Source organism: Cloeon dipterum, chromosome X, assembly GCF_949628265.1.
Source record: "Cloeon dipterum chromosome X, ieCloDipt1.1, whole genome shotgun sequence".
In the NCBI taxonomy this organism is placed as follows: domain Eukaryota; kingdom Metazoa; phylum Arthropoda; class Insecta; order Ephemeroptera; family Baetidae; genus Cloeon; species Cloeon dipterum.
The window spans coordinates 5,255,527-5,275,184 of NC_088790.1; the positions used below are offsets into that span (position 1 = coordinate 5,255,527).

General features: G+C 41.2%; 2 protein-coding genes across 2 annotated transcripts; both read left to right on the forward strand.

The window, feature by feature from the left end:
* Positions 1-691: 691 nt before the first annotated feature.
* LOC135947481 (U3 small nucleolar ribonucleoprotein protein IMP3) lies at positions 692-2,124 on the forward strand. Its single transcript, XM_065496376.1, has 4 exons — positions 692-903; positions 962-1,276; positions 1,828-1,900; positions 1,966-2,124. The coding sequence occupies exons 1-4, from the start codon at positions 767-769 to the stop codon at positions 1,990-1,992; spliced, it is 552 nt and encodes a 183-aa protein (XP_065352448.1). The 5' UTR covers positions 692-766; the 3' UTR covers positions 1,993-2,124.
* Positions 2,125-3,069: 945 nt separating this feature from the next.
* Positions 3,070-19,654, forward strand: LOC135947480 (uncharacterized). The gene is made up of 2 exons (XM_065496375.1): positions 3,070-5,109; positions 19,025-19,654. The coding sequence occupies exon 1, from the start codon at positions 3,295-3,297 to the stop codon at positions 5,104-5,106; it is 1,812 nt and encodes a 603-aa protein (XP_065352447.1). The 5' UTR covers positions 3,070-3,294; the 3' UTR covers positions 5,107-5,109; positions 19,025-19,654.
* Positions 19,655-19,658: the final 4 nt, after the last annotated feature.

Consider the following 19,658-nt stretch of genomic DNA (forward strand, 5'->3'; position numbering starts at 1 on the left):
GGCGTTTTTTTTAAATTTTAAATCGGTTAAATTCATTTTGAAAAATCATCCCTCTTTCTCACTCCCTTTGAACGAGTGTGCTAGACCACAGCAAGATTAGTTTTAAAATATGGTCGTAAGCGACACATCAATTTTCTCCTTGTCAGCGTTATCAGGGGGACACTTTTATGGTATTTATTGAAATATGACCCCCAACGAGCCTAAATTAAAAATTAAATTATTTATTACAATGCCCTTAACTTTGATTCCGATTTTTACGTAAACATACATATAAGAAATTTTAGTAGCATTCAGTGCTCATTCGATGGACCGAGCTGGAGTACCGGGAGTCAATTAAATAATTTAATTTCTGTTATTTTCCCTAGATGAACACACGTCACAGAAATATGAGATATAAAAATTATCGAGAATGGATCAGCTCTGCGCGGATTTACTCGATAAGGTTGGATGGCTATAAGTGAAATTTAATTAATAAATAGCTAATAATAATTTCATCCTATAAAATTATATCAATAATTAAATTTCTCTCGAAAAAGCTAATAATTATATACGATATACCGCATCGATACTGATTGAGTAAATCCACGCAATAGGCCTGCTATGTGGATGTTAAATGTTTGCCATGAGCAGTATCCCTCAGCCATCTAGCGGCGAAATTTTGAATTAACTCAGTAAATAAATAAACCTCAACGTAGTTAACACGTGAGGTTTGCTGGGTTTGCTTTGCAACTCTGTAGGATTTTTTGCTGGATAATTCATAGTCAAAATGGTCCGAAAACTTAAATTTCACGAGCAAAAGCTGCTCAAAAAAGTTGATTTCATCAGTTGGGAAGAAACGAACAATGTGCACGAGGCGAAAATTATGAAACGCTTCCATATTCAAAAGAGGGACGAGTACGCAACGTAAGTTTTGATATTTATTTCCCCCTAAAAATTACAATGAATGTGTAATTATTTTCAGATACAAAAAGCTGTCACGAGAAACGCGAGAGCTGGTGCGGAAAATCCAAGAGCTGGAGCAGAATGATCCGTTCCGGATTGAAAGTAGCAGCCAGGTCCTGGAAAAGCTGCACATGCTTGGTTTGATTCACACAAGAGACAGTCTTGAACATTGCAACAAGGTCACAGCGTCGTCTTTCTGCAAAAGACGCCTGCCTGTCGTGATGGTCAAGTCGAAGATGGCGGAGAACCTCAAATTGGCCACCAAGCTGGTGCAGCAGGGCCATGTCAGGGTCGGAACTGAGGTCGTCAAAGACCCTGCCTTCTTAGTCTCTAAGTGAGAATGAATTTCATTAATATTTTACATTGCAGATCTGAAGAATAAATTAAGCAAAAAAAAAACTAAAATGAAAAAATGTACTATTATTTGGATGCTTTGTTTTTATTATATGTAGTTAAATTTTAGTTCTGCAAAGCTATATTTTTATTTATTGTCTCGTTTCTGCCTTAAACTTGTACTCTCCTGTGATGTTTACATGGACCACCAGTCCAAAATTTTGTATCCAAGTTAAGGAAAAACTTAAAATTCATTATAAAATCCCATTTTTGTCCAATCATGATGCTTTTTTAAACACAGACTTCCCTTGACAAGATAAATTGATTACAGTGTCATAATTTCTGAAAATCTTTTAGAATTGTTTTAAACGTTTTTTTTCAAATATGAACGGTTATTAAACTTAAGCTTCGCAAACAATTATTAGCAACACATTCTTTTTACCTTTCCTTGAAATGAAAATTATAAATAAAAGGCTAAAATTTCAATTAAATAATTAAGACGTTTATGATTCATTTTTTTTTTAAAGATGACAATTATTTGCTGATTTTCAGGAACTTGGAAGATTTTGTGACCTGGGTTGATACATCAGCAATTCGTAAACACGTCATGGAATACAACGGAATGGTAATAATTTTATTTAGATCTTCAATATTTTTATCATTTTGTGACATTCCAATTTGGTGTTGCAGAGAGATGACTTTGATTTATATGGCTGAAACTGCAGTGTATTTCGAAAGGACGCGTTATTTTGTGAAAGTGGTAAAGTTAAATTCTGTGAATAATTCAAGAAGGTTATTAACTGCCAAATCAATAAATGTTTCTCTTAATAATTGAAAGAAAAACTTGGTTTGAAATAATATCATCCATTTTGGGAATGGAATTTGGGTCAAATCAGCGCCAATCATCAGATATGTGGTGTGCCCCAAGCGATTTATTGTATGAAAGGAAGCCTTACAGTGGAGTAACCGCATACATCCTCTTTGCGCAGCTGATCACCTGCAAATTGGGTTTCAATTACCTTGGTAGACATGCCGCTTTACTGTTTGTGAAACCTAAAAGCTTCGCTGCAATTGATATTTTTTCAAGATGTAATAATTGTTCCAATGAAACTAATTCGCGCGGGAGAATGATGTCTGGACAAATTAAGACAAAGCAGAAAAAATAAGAAAAATTCCAAAGTTTGAGATGGAAAATTTCCCTCTGATTTTTAAGAAACTAGTTGAAAATTGATTTAAAAATTCAGTTTTGCTCAATTTGACCGAATATTTGTCCAAAGCAAGCAACATTATTTTTAACTGCCCTAGATATTGAAACTGATTTTCTAAAATAATATTTTTGTAATAATTTGAAATGCCGGAAAAAGAACGATAACATTGATTTTGTTAATTTAAACTTCATTTTCCTCCAATTAAACTGCGTTTTTCTGCAACTAGTAATTTTTTGCATTTATGGACCAATGACGCATTAGTTTTTGTTCTTTTAACCTTAAAAATCCTTTATTTAATGATTTTTGCGTTCCAGAAGGCAATGAAAAATTAATAAAAATTTTATATCAATTAAAAACCCCAATTTTGATTAAGTTTCGTACACAGCAGATTGGAACCCATATTAATTGCGATCAGAGGTGAGCCGTGCGTGAAGTTACGGTGATGCGACTGAGCACGGAGGCTACTTCTTGGGGCGGCCAACAGGTAGGCAACGCAGCACAAGACGTACATGCGGGCAGGTAGTGTCTTGAGTGCGCGCCTGCGCTGACGCCCACCTGCTAGAAGGTTAGCTGCGCTGGCTGCTGGCTGGCAGTCGCCTTCAGAAGACGAGTGACTCGCGAGCAGAGGGGATCCGCGCGCCGCCGCCTGACACTATTTGCCAGCTGCACCCCTCGAGTGAGTGGTTGGACACGCGCGGCGAAGCAGGATTATTTTAGTGAGCAGTGCGGGTGAACATGTGATCAGGGTCCAACTGGACGCGCGAGACAAGCACACGAGGTCGCGAGAAAAAGGTCTGAACGGTGTGGAAGCATGGCATCGCCGCGCGCCGACTCGAGTGCGACGCCGATCTGTCGGTGCCGGGTGCTGTACCTGGGCTCGTCGGTGCCGCACATCACCAAGGATGGGCTGCAGGGCATCCAGGAGCCGCTGCGCGAGCTGTACCCTGAGCAGGGTGCGTCGGGCGCCCGCGGCATCGACTCGTGGCTCAGCGTGTGGAGCAACGGCCTGCTGCTGGAGAACGTGGACGAGAACCACAAGAAGGTGACGCGCTTCTTCCCCATCGACTCGCTGCACTACTGCGCCGCCGTCAGGTACGTGATGGTGCCCAACAGCAGCCCGAACATGGCGGCGCCGCCGCGATTCCTGCCGCTCGACTCGCCGTTCGCGCGCCACCCCAACCTGCAGCACCCTCCGCTGTTCGCGGCCATCCTGCGCCGCACCACCGGCATCAAGGTGCTCGAGTGTCATGCGTTCATCTGCAAGCGAGAGATGGCGGCCAACGCGCTGGTCAAGTGCTGCTTCCACGCGTACGCCGACGCCTCCTACGCCAAGCAGATCGACAACGGAGGCGGCAGTGGAGGCGGCGGCGGCGGCGGTGGTGGTAACGGCAGTCGTTACGGCACCCTCCAGCCGCCCTCCAAGGCGGGCTCCGTGCTCGGCGAGGCCGCCTCCAGCATCGAGAAGGTCGAGGGCTGGCGGACCAACGGCTCCAACGGCGGTGGTGGCACCCTGATGCGCAACGAGGAGAACACGCCGGGCATTGACGACATCAGCATCTACAACGGCGACGAGAACCACAAGGTGTGGGCCGGCGCCGAGCCCAACGGCGACTTCAGCGCCAGCACCCTGCGCTCGACGCGCTCCACCCGGCCCAGGCAGATGATGCAGCCGACCAAGACGCCGCCCCCGCCGCCTCCACCACCCCCGGCAACCGAGGACGCCCCCGGAAAGAAGGGCAAGAGCAAGAAGAAGATGCAACGCGACCCCGAGCTGATCAACGGCGGCGCCCACACGCTGATGCGGCCCGTGCGGGGCCCCCACTCGGTCAGCGGCACCCTGATGCGGCCCATCAACGGCCATCCGCCGCCCATGAGCCCGTACGGGCCGCCGATGCTGATGATGCAGCCCGGGAGGCACGTGGCGCCGCCGCGCCTCGTGGGCACGTTCTCGCACCGGCCCAAGCAGCTGCGCCCGGTACCCCCGCCGTTCATCCCTCCGCCACCACCCTCGGCGCTGATGACTGCCCGCAGACCCGTGAAGCACTACCAGGAGGAGCCCATCTACATGCCGAGCGTGGCCAGGCCGCTGAGTCCGGTGGCGTCGTACCAACCGGGCCACTTTCCGCACGAGACATACCTGACGCAGATGATGCCACCGATGCCCAACCCCTACGTGCCCATGGAGACGGCCACCCTGATGCGCAACACGCCGGCCAACGTGAAAAAGCGGTCCAAGTCGAAGAAGATGTCGCGTCAGGAGCAGGAGGACGAGTCGCCCTTCAACACCGGCATTTACCGCAAGAAGGGCCACCTCAACGAAAGGGCCTTCTCGTACTCGATCAGGCAGGAGCACCGTTCCCGCTCCTACGGTTCGCTGGCCAGCCTCAAGTTCGAAAACGGAGCCGACTCGCCCGGCAAGGAAGATTCCAAGAAGGAGCGCGAAATTATGCAAATGATGCACGATTTGGATATGTCCGGTGAGGAGCTGCAGGCGCACGTCAACGGAAACGGCCACCCCATGGTCAACGGCAACCACCCCATGGTTAACGGAAATAATCATGCCGTGATGAACGGCAACGGCTACGAGTCCAGACCGATGAGGGCCAGTGTTGGACGCCGATAGAAGGTGAGACAAAATTTCACTACCTCGCGGCTTCTTGCCATTGAAAATTTCCTTTGCGGAAGAGAGTAAACCAGAATTCCAGCTTTTCCTGCATTTCCGGCCAGGCTAGAAAAGTTTTATCAGAAACAGGACAAGACAGGGCATTTTGACCTGAATATTTCTCTCTGTTCCTTGGAATCCTTTTAAGAACGATTTAAATTACAATTTTTACTTTATGCTAAAATCTTTTTGCTAAATCTGATTATGAGCTTGGATGAAGTGATAGTGTAAGGTTGATTTTAATTGGAATATCACGATTTATCCCATTTAAATGAAGTTTTAATCATGATTGCGATTCGTGCTAAATCTTTGCTGTATTTTTTCTGTGTCGATTTTTGCCTGGAGTCTCAATAATTGCCTAGATTAAATTTCACGCGTGTCGCATATTTCACAATCAAGTATTTAATTTTGACCCAAAAAATGCTCGAAATTTTGTCTTTTTAGGGTTTCATTTCCTCAATCAATAATTCCTTATTAAGTCTCAGCCGCAGGAGTATGGGCGGCGGCTGACTGGTCAGCTACGCCGAATTTCACCTGACTGGCATAATTTTACTGGCAGTAAGATTTGCGTATTTATAAATAAATGAAAAATAAAACTGGAAAAACGGAAATCTAACTCTCAGAAATTTACTTAAATGAAAAATCCATTCGGGAATGATCTCTCTTGCGAAATCTAGTGTAGCGAGGTACAGTGAATGCGTAAAATAATATAAGAATGGAATGTATAACGCAGTTGGCATGAGATTCTCCGCTGTCAGCGGTTGCGGTGATTTAAACGCCCGGATTTTCCAATTCATTTGCCATGATTGACACTCAAGTTTTTGCAATTTCAAGGTGAAAAGCATAGCACTTTCTGCAAACTGACACGCAGTCGTTTTTTGCCCATGAATCAGGGCATTAGTTAATGGCTATTCTACTCTAGCTTTTCAGTCGGCACAAAAGCTTTCTATTAGCCGATGGAGGCAGTTGACATTGACATTGTGACATAATACAAAAACGCGAGATGGCTTTCTTCGGTTTTTCACGCCTTTAATCTATTATTAAAAGCGTCTCCCACGTCAGCCACGTTATTCCTAATCCGTTGCAGGAATGTAGAATAATGGGAAACAGCAGATTTATCATTGCGATGAGCAGAGACATCTTGATACATGGACCGTGTACATAATTATGTATATTTAACAGCTAGGAGAATGAGCCGCGGCCGACAAAAAACGGTGGTCGGAGCATTCATGCGTGCGCTCCTTTTTATAACAATGAGCTAGATATCTGAAAATTCGGCTTGTTGCGGCAGCGGGATTACGCCAGTGTGATGTGTCCCTTGCTCTCGGGTGGATGAGAAAAGTTAAAAGGTTAGCTACAGCTGACATGGATACCCGCGCGTCCCTCTCGATGCTTTCCCACGAATATTACCATTTTCAATATAAAGAACACACACGCCAGCACTATGTGGATTTCTAGAGAACTTGCGGCAATAAAACGCGAGGAAAACACGCGCTTCTTGCCAAATCCGCATAATGATAAACGCACGGTGGGCGCCGACACACTCGAATCTAATGAATTGTGCGATTCGTTTTCAAGTCGCGTACATAATCGAAAGTCGCGGTGAACTATATTACATCTGATCTATCGAGCAACGACACCTTTCACTCGCGCGGTGCTGTAATATTATGTGTACTGTACGTGCGCGAAGAAGAAAATCTCAATCTGACTGCTGGCGTCATCACGTACGTGGCCCATTGGCGAAATATCTTGCTCTCGCGTGAGAGAAACAACGGGGCCTGGCGAATTTGCTCCTGGCGTTTACTTCGGATGTGTTGTTTTGCGCACCGTTTTTGTTTCACCTGGAGTGGATGTTCGCGTTTAATATTGTGTTTTTTTTACTGCGGTGTCGGAGTGATGGGGAATTATATATAGATGACGCAATTCTCCGAACGAATCTCGCTGACCAGTCGCAGAAAGCCAGTTTTTGCACACGGTCTGCCTCTCGGAAAAGGTGGCGAGCAAGGACAGCCGTTTTTGCATTTGTATGCAAAAGCAGTGCGCGTTAAAAGCCTTTTCACGCCAGAGATCAAGAATGCAGCTATTTTATTCGCTCACCTTTCACGCGAATGGATAAAAGATGTCGATATATATCTCAAAGCAAAATAGAAATCTTTCAGAAAAAACTAGGCCAAAAAGAATTTTCGACATCTGATTCCTGCGGGGCGTCTCCTATTTTTTATTCAAACAGGCTGAATATATCTATTAGCATATATTAACAATCCTTTCGTCCTCTTTATAATGCAGATGTCACAAGGTTCGATCAATTGTTCGTTCGACTTTTCTCGAAAAAAATAGAAATGAATCAGGAGCTTTCAAAATATTTACATTTTGACCCTTTTGGTAGACGCCAGGTCGCTCTGGAATGAGATTTTGGGCACATCAATGCGTTCCCTGAGCACTCTGACAACTTCCAAAGGGTCGAATCGCACATATTCTGGAAGCCGTGTCGACTTTACCGTTCCAATGGTCTGCAGATCTTGCTGATCAAACAAATAAAAGGCCCGTCAGGCATCGTTAAAATGACAGCACATGGGAATTAATGCTAACGATAGCTCGAGGGCTTTCCTGACGCCAGAGTTCGAATTCTTACCTGTTCTGATAATCTTTTCTTACCTCAGGGGTGACCCCCAGCATGCTCCGAGGGTACACTAAGGGCAATATTATTGATAAGCCTCGAACTTAAAAACAAAATAAAACAGACCGTTTTTGAGATAATTGAAAATTTTAAAACATCAAAAATGCGAATATAGATGTTTTGGTTGTCTAAATAGGCATATTTTTATAGCCTCATTATTACGAGTTCCGAGAGAGTGATTTACCCATACTTTTAAAATCTGCAACAGTAAACAGGATTGAACTGGAAAGTTCTGAGAAAAACTGTTTACACCGGAGAACGCTATTTCTCAACTTTAAATCAATTTTAAAGAAAATGAAACCCAGTCCAAAATTAAAACAAAAAATGTCATTTTAAAATAATTTGAATCTGTTTTTAATATATTTTTTGCTTATTAAGTTTTTGAGCTTACCTTTTTAAGGAAAGGTTTTTATTATGGCGAATTGTAAAATATTTTCGGGATTCTAAATGGCGATTAATTCCGAAAAATAAACCTTTTGGTCAGTTTTTATGTCAATTTTCCACCTTTATGCCACACGCTGAGAATAAGTCACATGAGTTTGGCTGGATGCAAGGAACTGCACGTGACTTAAATTAATTGGATGCACTATTCTCGCTCCCATTCATATTTATCGATGAATGAGCAGGTGGCAAAAGCCATCATCGCGAGTGCACATTTAATTAAAAACTCTTCTGGCGCATTGTTGTCTCATTGCAATGCCAATCAAAGTCGGAAAGTAAGCCACGCTCAGGGATGTTGGGTAGCATGATGTAGGTCAGGTTTCCCTTTGTCGATCGCACTTTTTTGTGAAAAAGAAACTCGCGCGCGCGGCACGACGTAAACCCAAACAACAAACTGTGTGCGAGTGCATTTCTCGTCGAGCAACAAGTTGGCCATTCTACCAGCACACAATTAGACACATTTTATTCCGCGCGAGCATTTCCTGTTTTTGCTCGATCGAGCATCCATTCTATTATTTACTGCGTGCTTGACTGGAATGCAAATGAAACCGACTTGTGCGTCGTGCTATTCTCTTTTAGGCTTTCGGCTAATTTGGCTCACTGCGCGTTGCATTCCATTTCGGTTTTTGGACGACCTATTCCTATTACTCTACTCTGCATAATTGGCGGCGTTCCTCGCCGCGCCGCGCCGGCCTGGCAACTTTTGCTGGCTGGATTATAGAAATAATCACAATGTTCATTTCGCAAGCGGCGTGCTCAATTGCCTGTTGCCGAAGTTTAGCGGCTCCAACAGGTTGTTCGACTGGACAGCTCGTAATATTTTAGTTTCACTCTAATTAAAATTATTTGGTATGCAAATTAGATGCGAAGAAAGAGCAATACTTCTCTTGCAAAATCGAGTAAACTAGACCAATTTTTAATAATCATTGAGAAAATCGTCCTAATTTTTTTTCTAGCTCCCTGTAAAATAAGATCAAAATTTCACACCTCATGGCTTCATAACAACTCATCTAATTTGTATGGAAGTGCGAAAATAATTTATTTTAATTAGAATAATTTGTACAATCAGTCTTTGTATTTATTTGAGTCGCTTGTTTATTTTCCATTTCAATCGATTTCCACGAGTTGAGTTAAATTTGGAGAAATTACTGAATTGTTTTCATAGTTATATAGATCGAAAAACATGTCCGTCGCTGATACACAGTCGTAAAATTTTACCTTTTTTGAAATTTCCAATTAAAATCCTAATTAAATTATCGATAAATATACTGGTTTTTCAGAATTAATAGAAAATAATTGATTTTTAAAAAGTGTCAGAATTGCTTAAAAACTCAATGAATCGTGTTCAAGCATCATCATGGTCACTGAAATAAAATCGATAGTCAGTTTTGCAAATCCATGATACTTAATTTTTATTGACCAAGTAAACAATCCATTTGAGAAAATGTCAATGATGCATTGCTATCAAGTTGAATATCAGCACTGAATAGGCTGATTAATGTCATACTAAGAAGACGCAATGATCGATCAAATTCTTGCCTGATAAGAGGATTTACTAATGCGACGTTCTAGACGAGCTTAGAGCGGTTACTTCATGCGCGATGAAATTCTCAAATAGACCTCCGTCGATTTATCTTCTTCCCCTTTACTTTGTGGAGGTCCGTTCAGGTGAAGTCGAGGCCTGCGGAGCGAAATAAATCGAATTTCACGGCCGTGGTTGGTAGGAGGCATAAAAGGAGGGTTGCTGCAGCGCCTGCGGGTGGGGCAATGATGTAGTATTCTGCCCTAAATTAAAATCGATTGTTAGGCGCTTCCCAGCATCGTCATTTATAGGGGGCGCTTTGATCTAATGAATTCTTTTGATTCGATAGGTGGTCCACATATAAAAGCAGGGATGAGAGAGTTGAAACGCGTATAAAATCTTCATAATGGCTTTGTTGCATTGCGTTCACGTCTCCCCTGGTGCGTCTTGGTAATTAATTTATTTGTTAGTTGAAAAATGTTTCAGAGTTCCAGTTGGGATTTTGCAAATTAGTTTTGAATCTTTGTTAATTGCAGACGCGCTTTGGGTGCTCCTGAGTTAATTTTCCCAGCAGTTAATTCTTCCTCAAGGTCTAATTAAGTCAACCGGAAAGATAAGATCGCATAAATTAGAAGCACAACAGCGAAACGCGCTTAAAAATTCGTGGGTATTAAATAATTACACTCTGTACGGACATGAAAAGTGACCAAAATGATTTAGAAGCACGGAAATAGCATTTACAGCGACATTTGATCCCAGGAAACGTCCCACTTTTTTCCCCAGCAGCCAGCAGTCAGATGAAAAACTTGTTGGTGATCATCTATTGAGCATTTGCCATGCTGGTCGACACCACTTAAATGGCAGCTTGGCTGCTTTTGCGCTTAGCATACATGGGGGCCTTGACTTATTAACGGTAACATAAATATGTATGGTACACACTAGCACTCTCGCACTCACAGATCTTTCCAGCCAAGTGTCATGCTCTCTGCCGGTCAACGGCGAAATTCTTGAATGTGTGCGCAGGTGATCGAGGCAGCGAGTCCTTTCAGGGAAACGACAAACGAGCACGCACGCGGGAATAACTGGACCTTACCAAAATCATTCTTGATTTTTAGGCCTGATAAACGTAACCAAAAGAAATCAATAAGCCTTACTTCTTGAAGGGAAAAGCACTATTTTCCTTATACAAAGGTCTGAAGCACCCGCAGGTAAAACCGACTCTTGCATTGAAATTGGTGTCAAAATGTTAACGCATATTGGGGTCAAGAGGTGCAAATACACCTGCTGTAACTCATTTAAAAATTCTTGTATTTCTCAATCACATCGGCTAGACGCGCTAATTCAAAAGAGAAGGGAGTCGTAAGCCTTTTAAACGCAGCGACATTTAAATGGCCCCTTTGAGGTTATTCTCTCGAAGGTAACAAAAACAAACGATCGATACCAACTTGATGAATTCATCAAAGGAATAAATCACGCCATTCACGCCTTCCGCCGGGTTTAAAAGGCTAAAACCAAAGCGTGGAAACAATGAGATAACGAGGAGGCGCATATTAACGATGCAGGCAGAGTCAACAAACCGCCGATAAGGGCTTTTAGGCTTTAGAGGATTGACGCGACCTGTGAAATATACGCCCACTTCCCGTATAGGTGTTTTATGTAATAGCACCACTCACTTTCCGTCTTTTCCCAGAAAAACGTAACAAAATAATGCGTCGTTTGTAGGGGCTGCCCATTGAAAATTTTTTCTTTCTTTGACGGCTCCGCGTGGGTCCACGAAAATGCTGCGTGAAAAGAGCGCAGCGAGCGACGGACTACCTGAGAGTGTAGCGTGCGCTCAAAAGGAGCGACCAAGAGAAAAAATACACCTGTGGGGCAAATACAAAGAAGAAAATATTTCCAAGCGGGATAGTCGGCTGGCTGGGCTGGCTCGTTGGCTGGCATTCCACCTTTTCTTATTCCATGCAGCGACGGATGGGCCGGCCATTATATTATTCTCTGCAGCAACACAGCGGCGGCGGCGGCGGCAGCGCCTCCTCGAAATAATATCCGCGTTTTGCTGCCTGCCTGGCTTGACCTCCGGCGCACACAATTTTTGATACCGTACATTAGCATAACATACTTTTCGTACACATTGTGTTCACGCACGTATCTTCCGATGGCGCAAAATAGACAGTAGTGCGCGATAAAAGGGGTTTCGGCAATGCTGATAGCGTGTTTTGACGTGAGGTCCACATTTTTGTGCAATGACTCGACAAAAAATGCGTACTGCTCCTCTTGCGGCAAGTCTTGCTCAACAAACCACCCATGAAGGAGCGAATTCACGTTAAAATTCTGAGTAAAAACTGTATAAATGAAAAAAGAAGAACAAAAGGCATGTACGCATCACAGTCTTATGGTACCGTGGCCAGCCGTTACGCCTCAATGCACTAATTGCACTTTTTGGCGTCAATTTACAGCTGGGAGGAGGGGATTCTGCGAGCTAAAAAACCCTTCCAATTTTTCCTCACAGAATAGCGAAGCATAATTAAATTTTATGTTTTTTGTAGCATCACATCATCAAGTTCAATGCCAACGATTCTCCTCTCTGCAATTAACTGGAAACAATTATTACTAGAAACACACGGCCACTTCCGAGGCTTCGAGACACGATTGAAAAATATTTTATTTTCATTCTGAAAGCCATTTGCAAGCACCATAAATCTTCTCTTCCCTTTTACTTACTGCTGCGCTGCTTCATTCACGCGGCGGCCGCCATGCCAGGCAGTCTATCGACTTAACAATATAATCGCCTCGGCGTACCGTTAGCAGATTCGGCTGTTTTGTAGCATTTTGCGGCTTCTCGATCGTGCCAATGCAAAATCGGACGTGATAATCAAATTGCCAGAAACGTGCTGGTTAAAATGGGAAACAGAAACAGCGGAACATTGCTATTTTATAATTTGAGGTAATAACAAGGGCCATAAATCACTCTGAAAATTGCATTCACCTGCATAACAACGCCAGAAAAACGGATTTAAAAGAACAAAACAACAATTTAAATTGTTGACTACTGTTGGCAGTTGATTAATAATCAAATCAGGACAGTTTAATCTCAGAATTAGTAAAATTTATCGAAAAACAATACGTTTTTTTTAAGATTTTTTGCTTGATTTTTGCTTCTGTTCCTTCTGGCAAAATAAATCATGATTTTCAATAAGTAGACATTGCTCCCCGCTTGATCAGCATGCAAATATTGGAGACGATTTCCTCAGAAATTTAATTTCCCAATTTTTAGACCCCATTCAAATTATTTTCAAAATTTGTCAATATTTGATCCACTTTACAAACTGAGTGAATGAATGGGAATCTCCTATTCATAACTACATTTTAAAGTACCCTTTAACAAAAGCGTCACAATGCACGCTCCTCTCTATATTTGACAACATGCACACGTGTCTCCTGCTCTCAAACCTTCCATTCACTATTTCACCAGTTCAGAGAGCGTCTCTTTCAAAACTATGGAGATATCATAGAGGATGCGCCCTTCAAAAGCAAGTGGTAGTAAATAATAATTTTACTGCCGGGGCGTTGCGAGAGCATTGCGGGATTCGATTGAGTCGGATTCGAGAAATTACCCGGTTGTGCCTACCTGTTGTTAAATCTCATCCTGACATTCCTCGACAGGTTGTAATCTCCCCTCCTCTCGCCGCCGCCGCCGCTCTTTTTCGCTCGACGAAAAAAGGAGCTCTGTTGGCGCTGCTGTTTTGTATAACCAGTCCCGATCGAAAGTTGCACCGCCGTAACTTTGATATATTCACCTGCGGAGCAGCTAACACGCAGACTCAATGGTGGTTATATATGGCGCTTGTCATAAAAGGTGCAATTCAAATCCGCACGGCATTTTTTTCCGTGTGTGGGAGTCGCGGTACTTCTCTCTTACAGCTTAAGCATGCCCACTTCCGCTTTTTGAATGTATGTGATATTTATTATGTCGGCGTTATCTTGGTGCTCAACCTTGTGCCGTTGTAAATCAAGACACCTGGAGTGTGAGAATGGCCTCTTTGAAGAATTCTTTTGCACACGTTTTTGCACAATGTGGTCTATTGTTAGTCTTGATCACTTATTTTAGCTTCGAGGTACATCATAGATCATAGTCTCTGGTTGGGCAAATTTGTGCCAATTCCAATCATTTAAAAAATTAAGTCAGGTACTCAGGTTTGATTTTCCTGCACTGATTTTTGTCACCAATGGCTAGGGATGTGCAATATCCAATAACCGAACATTGATTATTTTTTCTGGGATTGCTAGTATGATGTTCGGACCATTATTTGAGTTTTAAAGCGTTCTGGCGCATTTAGAAAGCGATTTTATCTACTTAAAAATTAATAAAACTATAATCCAATAAGGAATTTTCTGAATTTCTCTGAAAAACGTCTTTTTTTCGCGCTATGCGACACGTGTCACGCCTTTTTTTAAAATTTTCGGGGAACCATATATGCCCCCATTAAATAATTCCCGTTAGCTACGCCCTTTTCCAGTGGTCGCTGCTCACGGAGAATCCATTGAACGTGATTTTCGATAGCAAATCAAGCAAATTTTTCAAATAAATCCGTTATATTTCCATCGGTTAACTCGTAGAATATAATTATATTGAAGGGGCAAAGAAACGTGCGGATATTTAACTTCGTGTCATTGGCTAAATAAATATAATGTTGAACCTTTAGAAACCGATTATTCTCCTCAAAATCGAATACTAATAACAAATTATATAGAGATAAAAAACCTATAAAAATTATCGAATCTTTTTAGAAAAGTAAATCGACATCTCTGCCGTGAATTTTTTATTTTCAATTTCTCCTCCTCAGCAAACCATTAGTCCAAACCACCAAGCTTTTTAGCGACTGTTTGTTCGCATTCAAAAATATAATATGAATAGAAATTTACACTCCGGCCGAGGCATAATTTGCGGTTTGTGCTTAACTCGCGATTGTTGAAAGCACGATTCGCGCCTCACACTTGATTTCATCTCAGACGCAGCCTGCTCATTATTCTCCTTTCGCTTTTGTTTATTAATTGCGATATTTTCGCAGTTAGCGCCTCATTCAGGGTACGTTGACCGAACTGAACAATGACGTACTACACACTGCTGCCGCCGTCCGTCGCTCCTTCTCGCGTGTGCGCTTGCTTTTCTCACACTAAAACTGCTGCCATTCTTGGGGGGACCCTCTGTGAGAAAATTTCATCCGACAATTGATTTCCTGTGGAAAGAAAAGTTGCTACTGGCTGCTCTTTTGGACGTTTTCTCATTACGATTTTCACGCGCTGTTAATTACTATTATTTTCCAAAATGAAATTGCTGAGGATCAATTGTGTCCTTTAACTCGTGTGGTTGAAGAAGACAACAATATTGAAGTTAATTTGAATTTTTTACCAAGTATATAGCAATCAGTTTGAGGATTAATCTCAACAGTGCGTGCAATGATCAAATCAGGACCAAGTAACAGTTAAATTTCAGAATTAGCCAAACTTCTAGAAAAATCAATTAGTTTCGATTCCTCTCGTCACAATCTATCCAATGGTGTGCGAATAAGCTAAATTTCCCCTCGGGGGATTTTAAATATAGAGACAATGCTCGTAGCTTGATTAAAATGCAAACTTATTAGCCGAGGTAAAGGAATAAATTCTTTTTCAGAATTTTAACCGATCAGATCATTCTAGAAAAATAAATTTCATTTTCAAGCTACAAAATTGTACGGTTTTCTTCATTAGCTTTCTCTGCTGGAAGCTTTTGTTGCATATTTAAAAGAATATTATTTACGACACCATTAGCGAGTGTTTCATGCGTGATTGATGACAAAAGTAAGTTGATGCAAGGCCCTATACGAATAATATAAACAAACTTTTACCGCGGGTCTGGTGCGTGATCCGTGAATCCCTTTTCCGGGCATTATATTCGCTGATCGATGGTTTCTTTTTCTGCCGACCTGCTGCCGATAGACAATTAGGAGGCGATCCAATAATGATAATTTCATGTGTGTAGGACCCTTTCACTACACATTGTTATTACTCTCCGCTGGCGCCGGCTTTTGTTTAGCAAATGAGCTTCATTTTTTATCGCTGTTAAGCCCTGATTGTGGGGGAGATATGTACTCTCACAAGGAAACTCCTAAGTTTCGACGTTTTAGTTTTTGGGAATATGAATTATCAAATGTAGCCACTTCTTGATGTGAACCACGAAATTTTTAATTCGATGAGAATAGCAAATTTTGGAGATTGTTTTTTGCTAAAATTTAAAAATATAGTTTCAGCTCAATTTTTAATCAATTGATTTGTCTTGTCAGGTCAAATATTATCTCTTTCGAATAAAAACTGGCTTGAAAATTATATTTTTGAAACATTTCTCATGTTGAATCCCATAAAGAATTTTAATCTTTGGAGTTCCAAAAATCTTAAACTCCGCCGGATCAAAAAATTTTCCCTGGGGATGTCTCTTCAACCAGACCAAAGAGTGGATCAAGATTGTGTGGCCTGGTTTTTTAGTCGCAATTTCAAGCTGTCGAATTTCACACCGGCACGGCCATTGTATTTGAAATATTTTACGTTGCGAAAGAAATTTGCATCTCTACGCCAATTAGAATGTGCACGTAAATGACTTTCCCCGAGGTGCGAATACAAATCAAGGCACTCGGCGTCAGTCTCGCTGAGACAAATCAGTTACACCAGGAAGCGAGAATAATTTTCCTCTTGAAATGCGCATCTTTAATCATTAACTAATTAATGCACGTTGAATGCGAAGAAGCCGCTAAGTGCGAGACGGCAGCGAAAAGGAACTGTTTTCGTCGGCGTCGTCATCTCTCGCGCTACTGCTGATGCTGCTGCTGCTGCTGCGAGTCACATGATGAGAGCGCTGCCGATTATTGCTGTGCGCGGATTTAACGGTGAATCCCAGATTATTTGTTAAATAGCTCCACGGAACCTCACACAAATACAACAGCTCTCGCTCGCGCAATGGAATCTCGATTCGTGATTTTCACACTTGAAGAATAAACGAGTTGTTGACTTTGCTCGCTGAATAAACCCGCGAAATGCAGCGAACAATAGAAACTGGGAAAATCGTGCAGTTTTTCTTACTCTCGGTTCCTTGTCTATTTCACGCTAGGATAATATATATTTTAGTGCTCTATAAGGCTCTGAATTTGGGCCTTTTTTCTGAGGAATAGTGGACTGCACCGAATTACCAAAATGGAATTTAACGGTCGAAATATTTGCAACAAAAATAAATCTCACTAAATTAAACAGACCAAAATCATTTTTTTGGGTTGGAAATTGGGAAAATCTCAACTCTTGAGCATAAGAGACCCGATTTCAGTAATAGAACTAAAAAAATTAGGTAATTCAACGACTTTTTTAGCTGATTTAAAACGTTTTAAATGATTTTAAGTTTGGCTCAAATGGCTTTAAATTGCATGTTTTGTGCTCATTTGAGTGTCTCGTAAAAAAGAAAAAAGGGAAAATTGTTTACAGCCCTTTAGTGCTCTAGAGTTTGGTCACGTAAATCTATCTGAAAATTTCGTTTTTGTGTTAATTTCCAATATTTCGTAGGAATTTAAAGAGTTAATTTCTCCGCAGTTTGAGTATTTCTTATTAGTGTAGTAATGCAAAAATGTCTCAACTACTATGTTTGGAATATTTTGTCTGCACGCATAAAACATATGGAAATATTTTATAGCTTTTTACAATGGGATCAGGTCTGAAGTAATCGTTTTACTGTTCTGGCGAAACTCTTGCTTTAATTATGTTCTGGTGGAATTTCTTTCAACTCTTGCGCGCATTCTATTGCAATCCAATAAATATGCATTTGATTGAATGGGTTAAATAGGTTCTGATCGATTTTATTAAGATTGGCAAAGCACTCTGCGCTCTATTCGCCAATGTGTAATAAAATAGTAGAAAAGATAGTAGCCCTTCACTAACAATAAGAAGTTTCCTAACTGCACTCGTGTTTGAACAATTTAAAACGTTATTGAAGTTCACGTTATTGCGAAACTCGAGCAGCATTCAAATTGTTGAAGCCTGAAAATTAAAAGGCATGACACTCGATGTGCATGGTTTGCGGGTCAGAATTGGCATGACTAATTGACAATTTATTGATCGTATAATATTTAAAGTTATCCGCACGTACATTTAAATTGGCGTGTAATTCAGTTTGCGCGGTATTGGCGCATTTTCAAATCACGACCTCGGTTGCATTTTTGTTTGTTCTTTTAACGTGCGTATTACATATGGAAAGTTGTTCAAGTGAAGGAAAAATATGCACGGCGCGTCAAATGTGTGTTAACACAAAGAATTGATTGGACATTTACCAAGATATTTGTTGCCTCATTGTCTGCGTCGAACGCATTATGTCGAAGATTACACGCTTTTACCACAGTGGAAAGCTTTTACAAATGTTAGATCATATTATTTTGCGACTTCCTCATGGAATTCCTCCTGAAGCATAATAATGATAATTACACCAGGGAGTTCAAAGAAAACGGCCCACACAAGGCTTGTCTCAAATTCTGCGACTTTCAGCACTCACGCTCTTTATTATAAAACAGAATAAATTGCCCTGTGCTTGTGCCATTATAAAATTTAGCTGCGCAACGGTGCTCATCCTGTTTTTGGACATGGTTCACATTTAGTGTGCATGTGATGCGAGGAAATATTTGGGTTGTTGCAAAATATACTATGTTAAATTTTAAACAGACTAGAGCGTGATATGTTCTTTAACTATTTTTCTAGTACGCGATACCGATAGGCAATTTAAGCCTATGTATCTAAAAAACAATATGGTGAACCTTTTTTTCCCATTTTGTAATTAAATCCAATTGTTGGAATAAATTGTTGTAGCAACAACTGCTTGTTTGAATTAAATTATTGACGAAGAGCAACAATTTGCACATAAGTTTGTCAAAAACCATTGTTATTTTATTCAATACTCCATCTAATAAAAATTTTCGTAGTTATTCGCACTTGCAAAATTTAATGTTATCATTCTAATTGTAAGCATACATATAAATGATTATTTTCTCCATCCAATTTTGTCCTTTCTTTAATTCCATTTGAAGGAAATGCACTGCAGGAAGAGGAAATGGATCATTTGATGGTTTTACCGCTCAATATTTGATTTGCCAGGAGAAAGCTGGGTCTAAAATTAGCAACGCACGCTGCATTTTTTTGTGGATTGCTCATTTGACCTTTCCCTTTTCTGATTTCAGGAATCACGTCTGTGCTGAAGTGATCGGCGTGCCTTCCTAATTGGAGCTGTGGAAAATCGCGCGCATTTTTCCAAAGTGCCATCAGTGCACATAGACAATTGACTGAAGCAATCGAAAGTGTAAATACATATGAAAAAAGACATTATTGAGGAGTTCAGTGCCATTACCATAGCCAGAATTAAACAAATTAATCATCACTTAAAAGCATATTATCTATATGTTCTGTAACCACTGGTGGATATTATTAAAATTAATTACGGGAGGGAGAGCTTTAAAATTATAAAGTTTGATTTTTGGTAACGCGTCAAAGCTGCATTTTGAACAATCTCCTCTGAGTGGATTCTTATTTTTATCGTACTCTGCTGTAGTATTGTTAATTGTTGTGAGATATTTTAAATGTAATAATTTAATGAGTATAAATTGTGTAAATTGCACACGTCACGAGAACTAGAACAAATCAGCTGCCACAATGTAACTGTTGAGGACCCACCTCAGAAAATTAGCAAGTCAATGTCAACCATGATGTCATATTGTTAAACGGACCGATTAAATATTTTATTTTAAAGACTAAAACCATCTGCAAACAGTGTGAACAAATATTGAACAAAAATAAAGTATTTCCAATATGAATTTT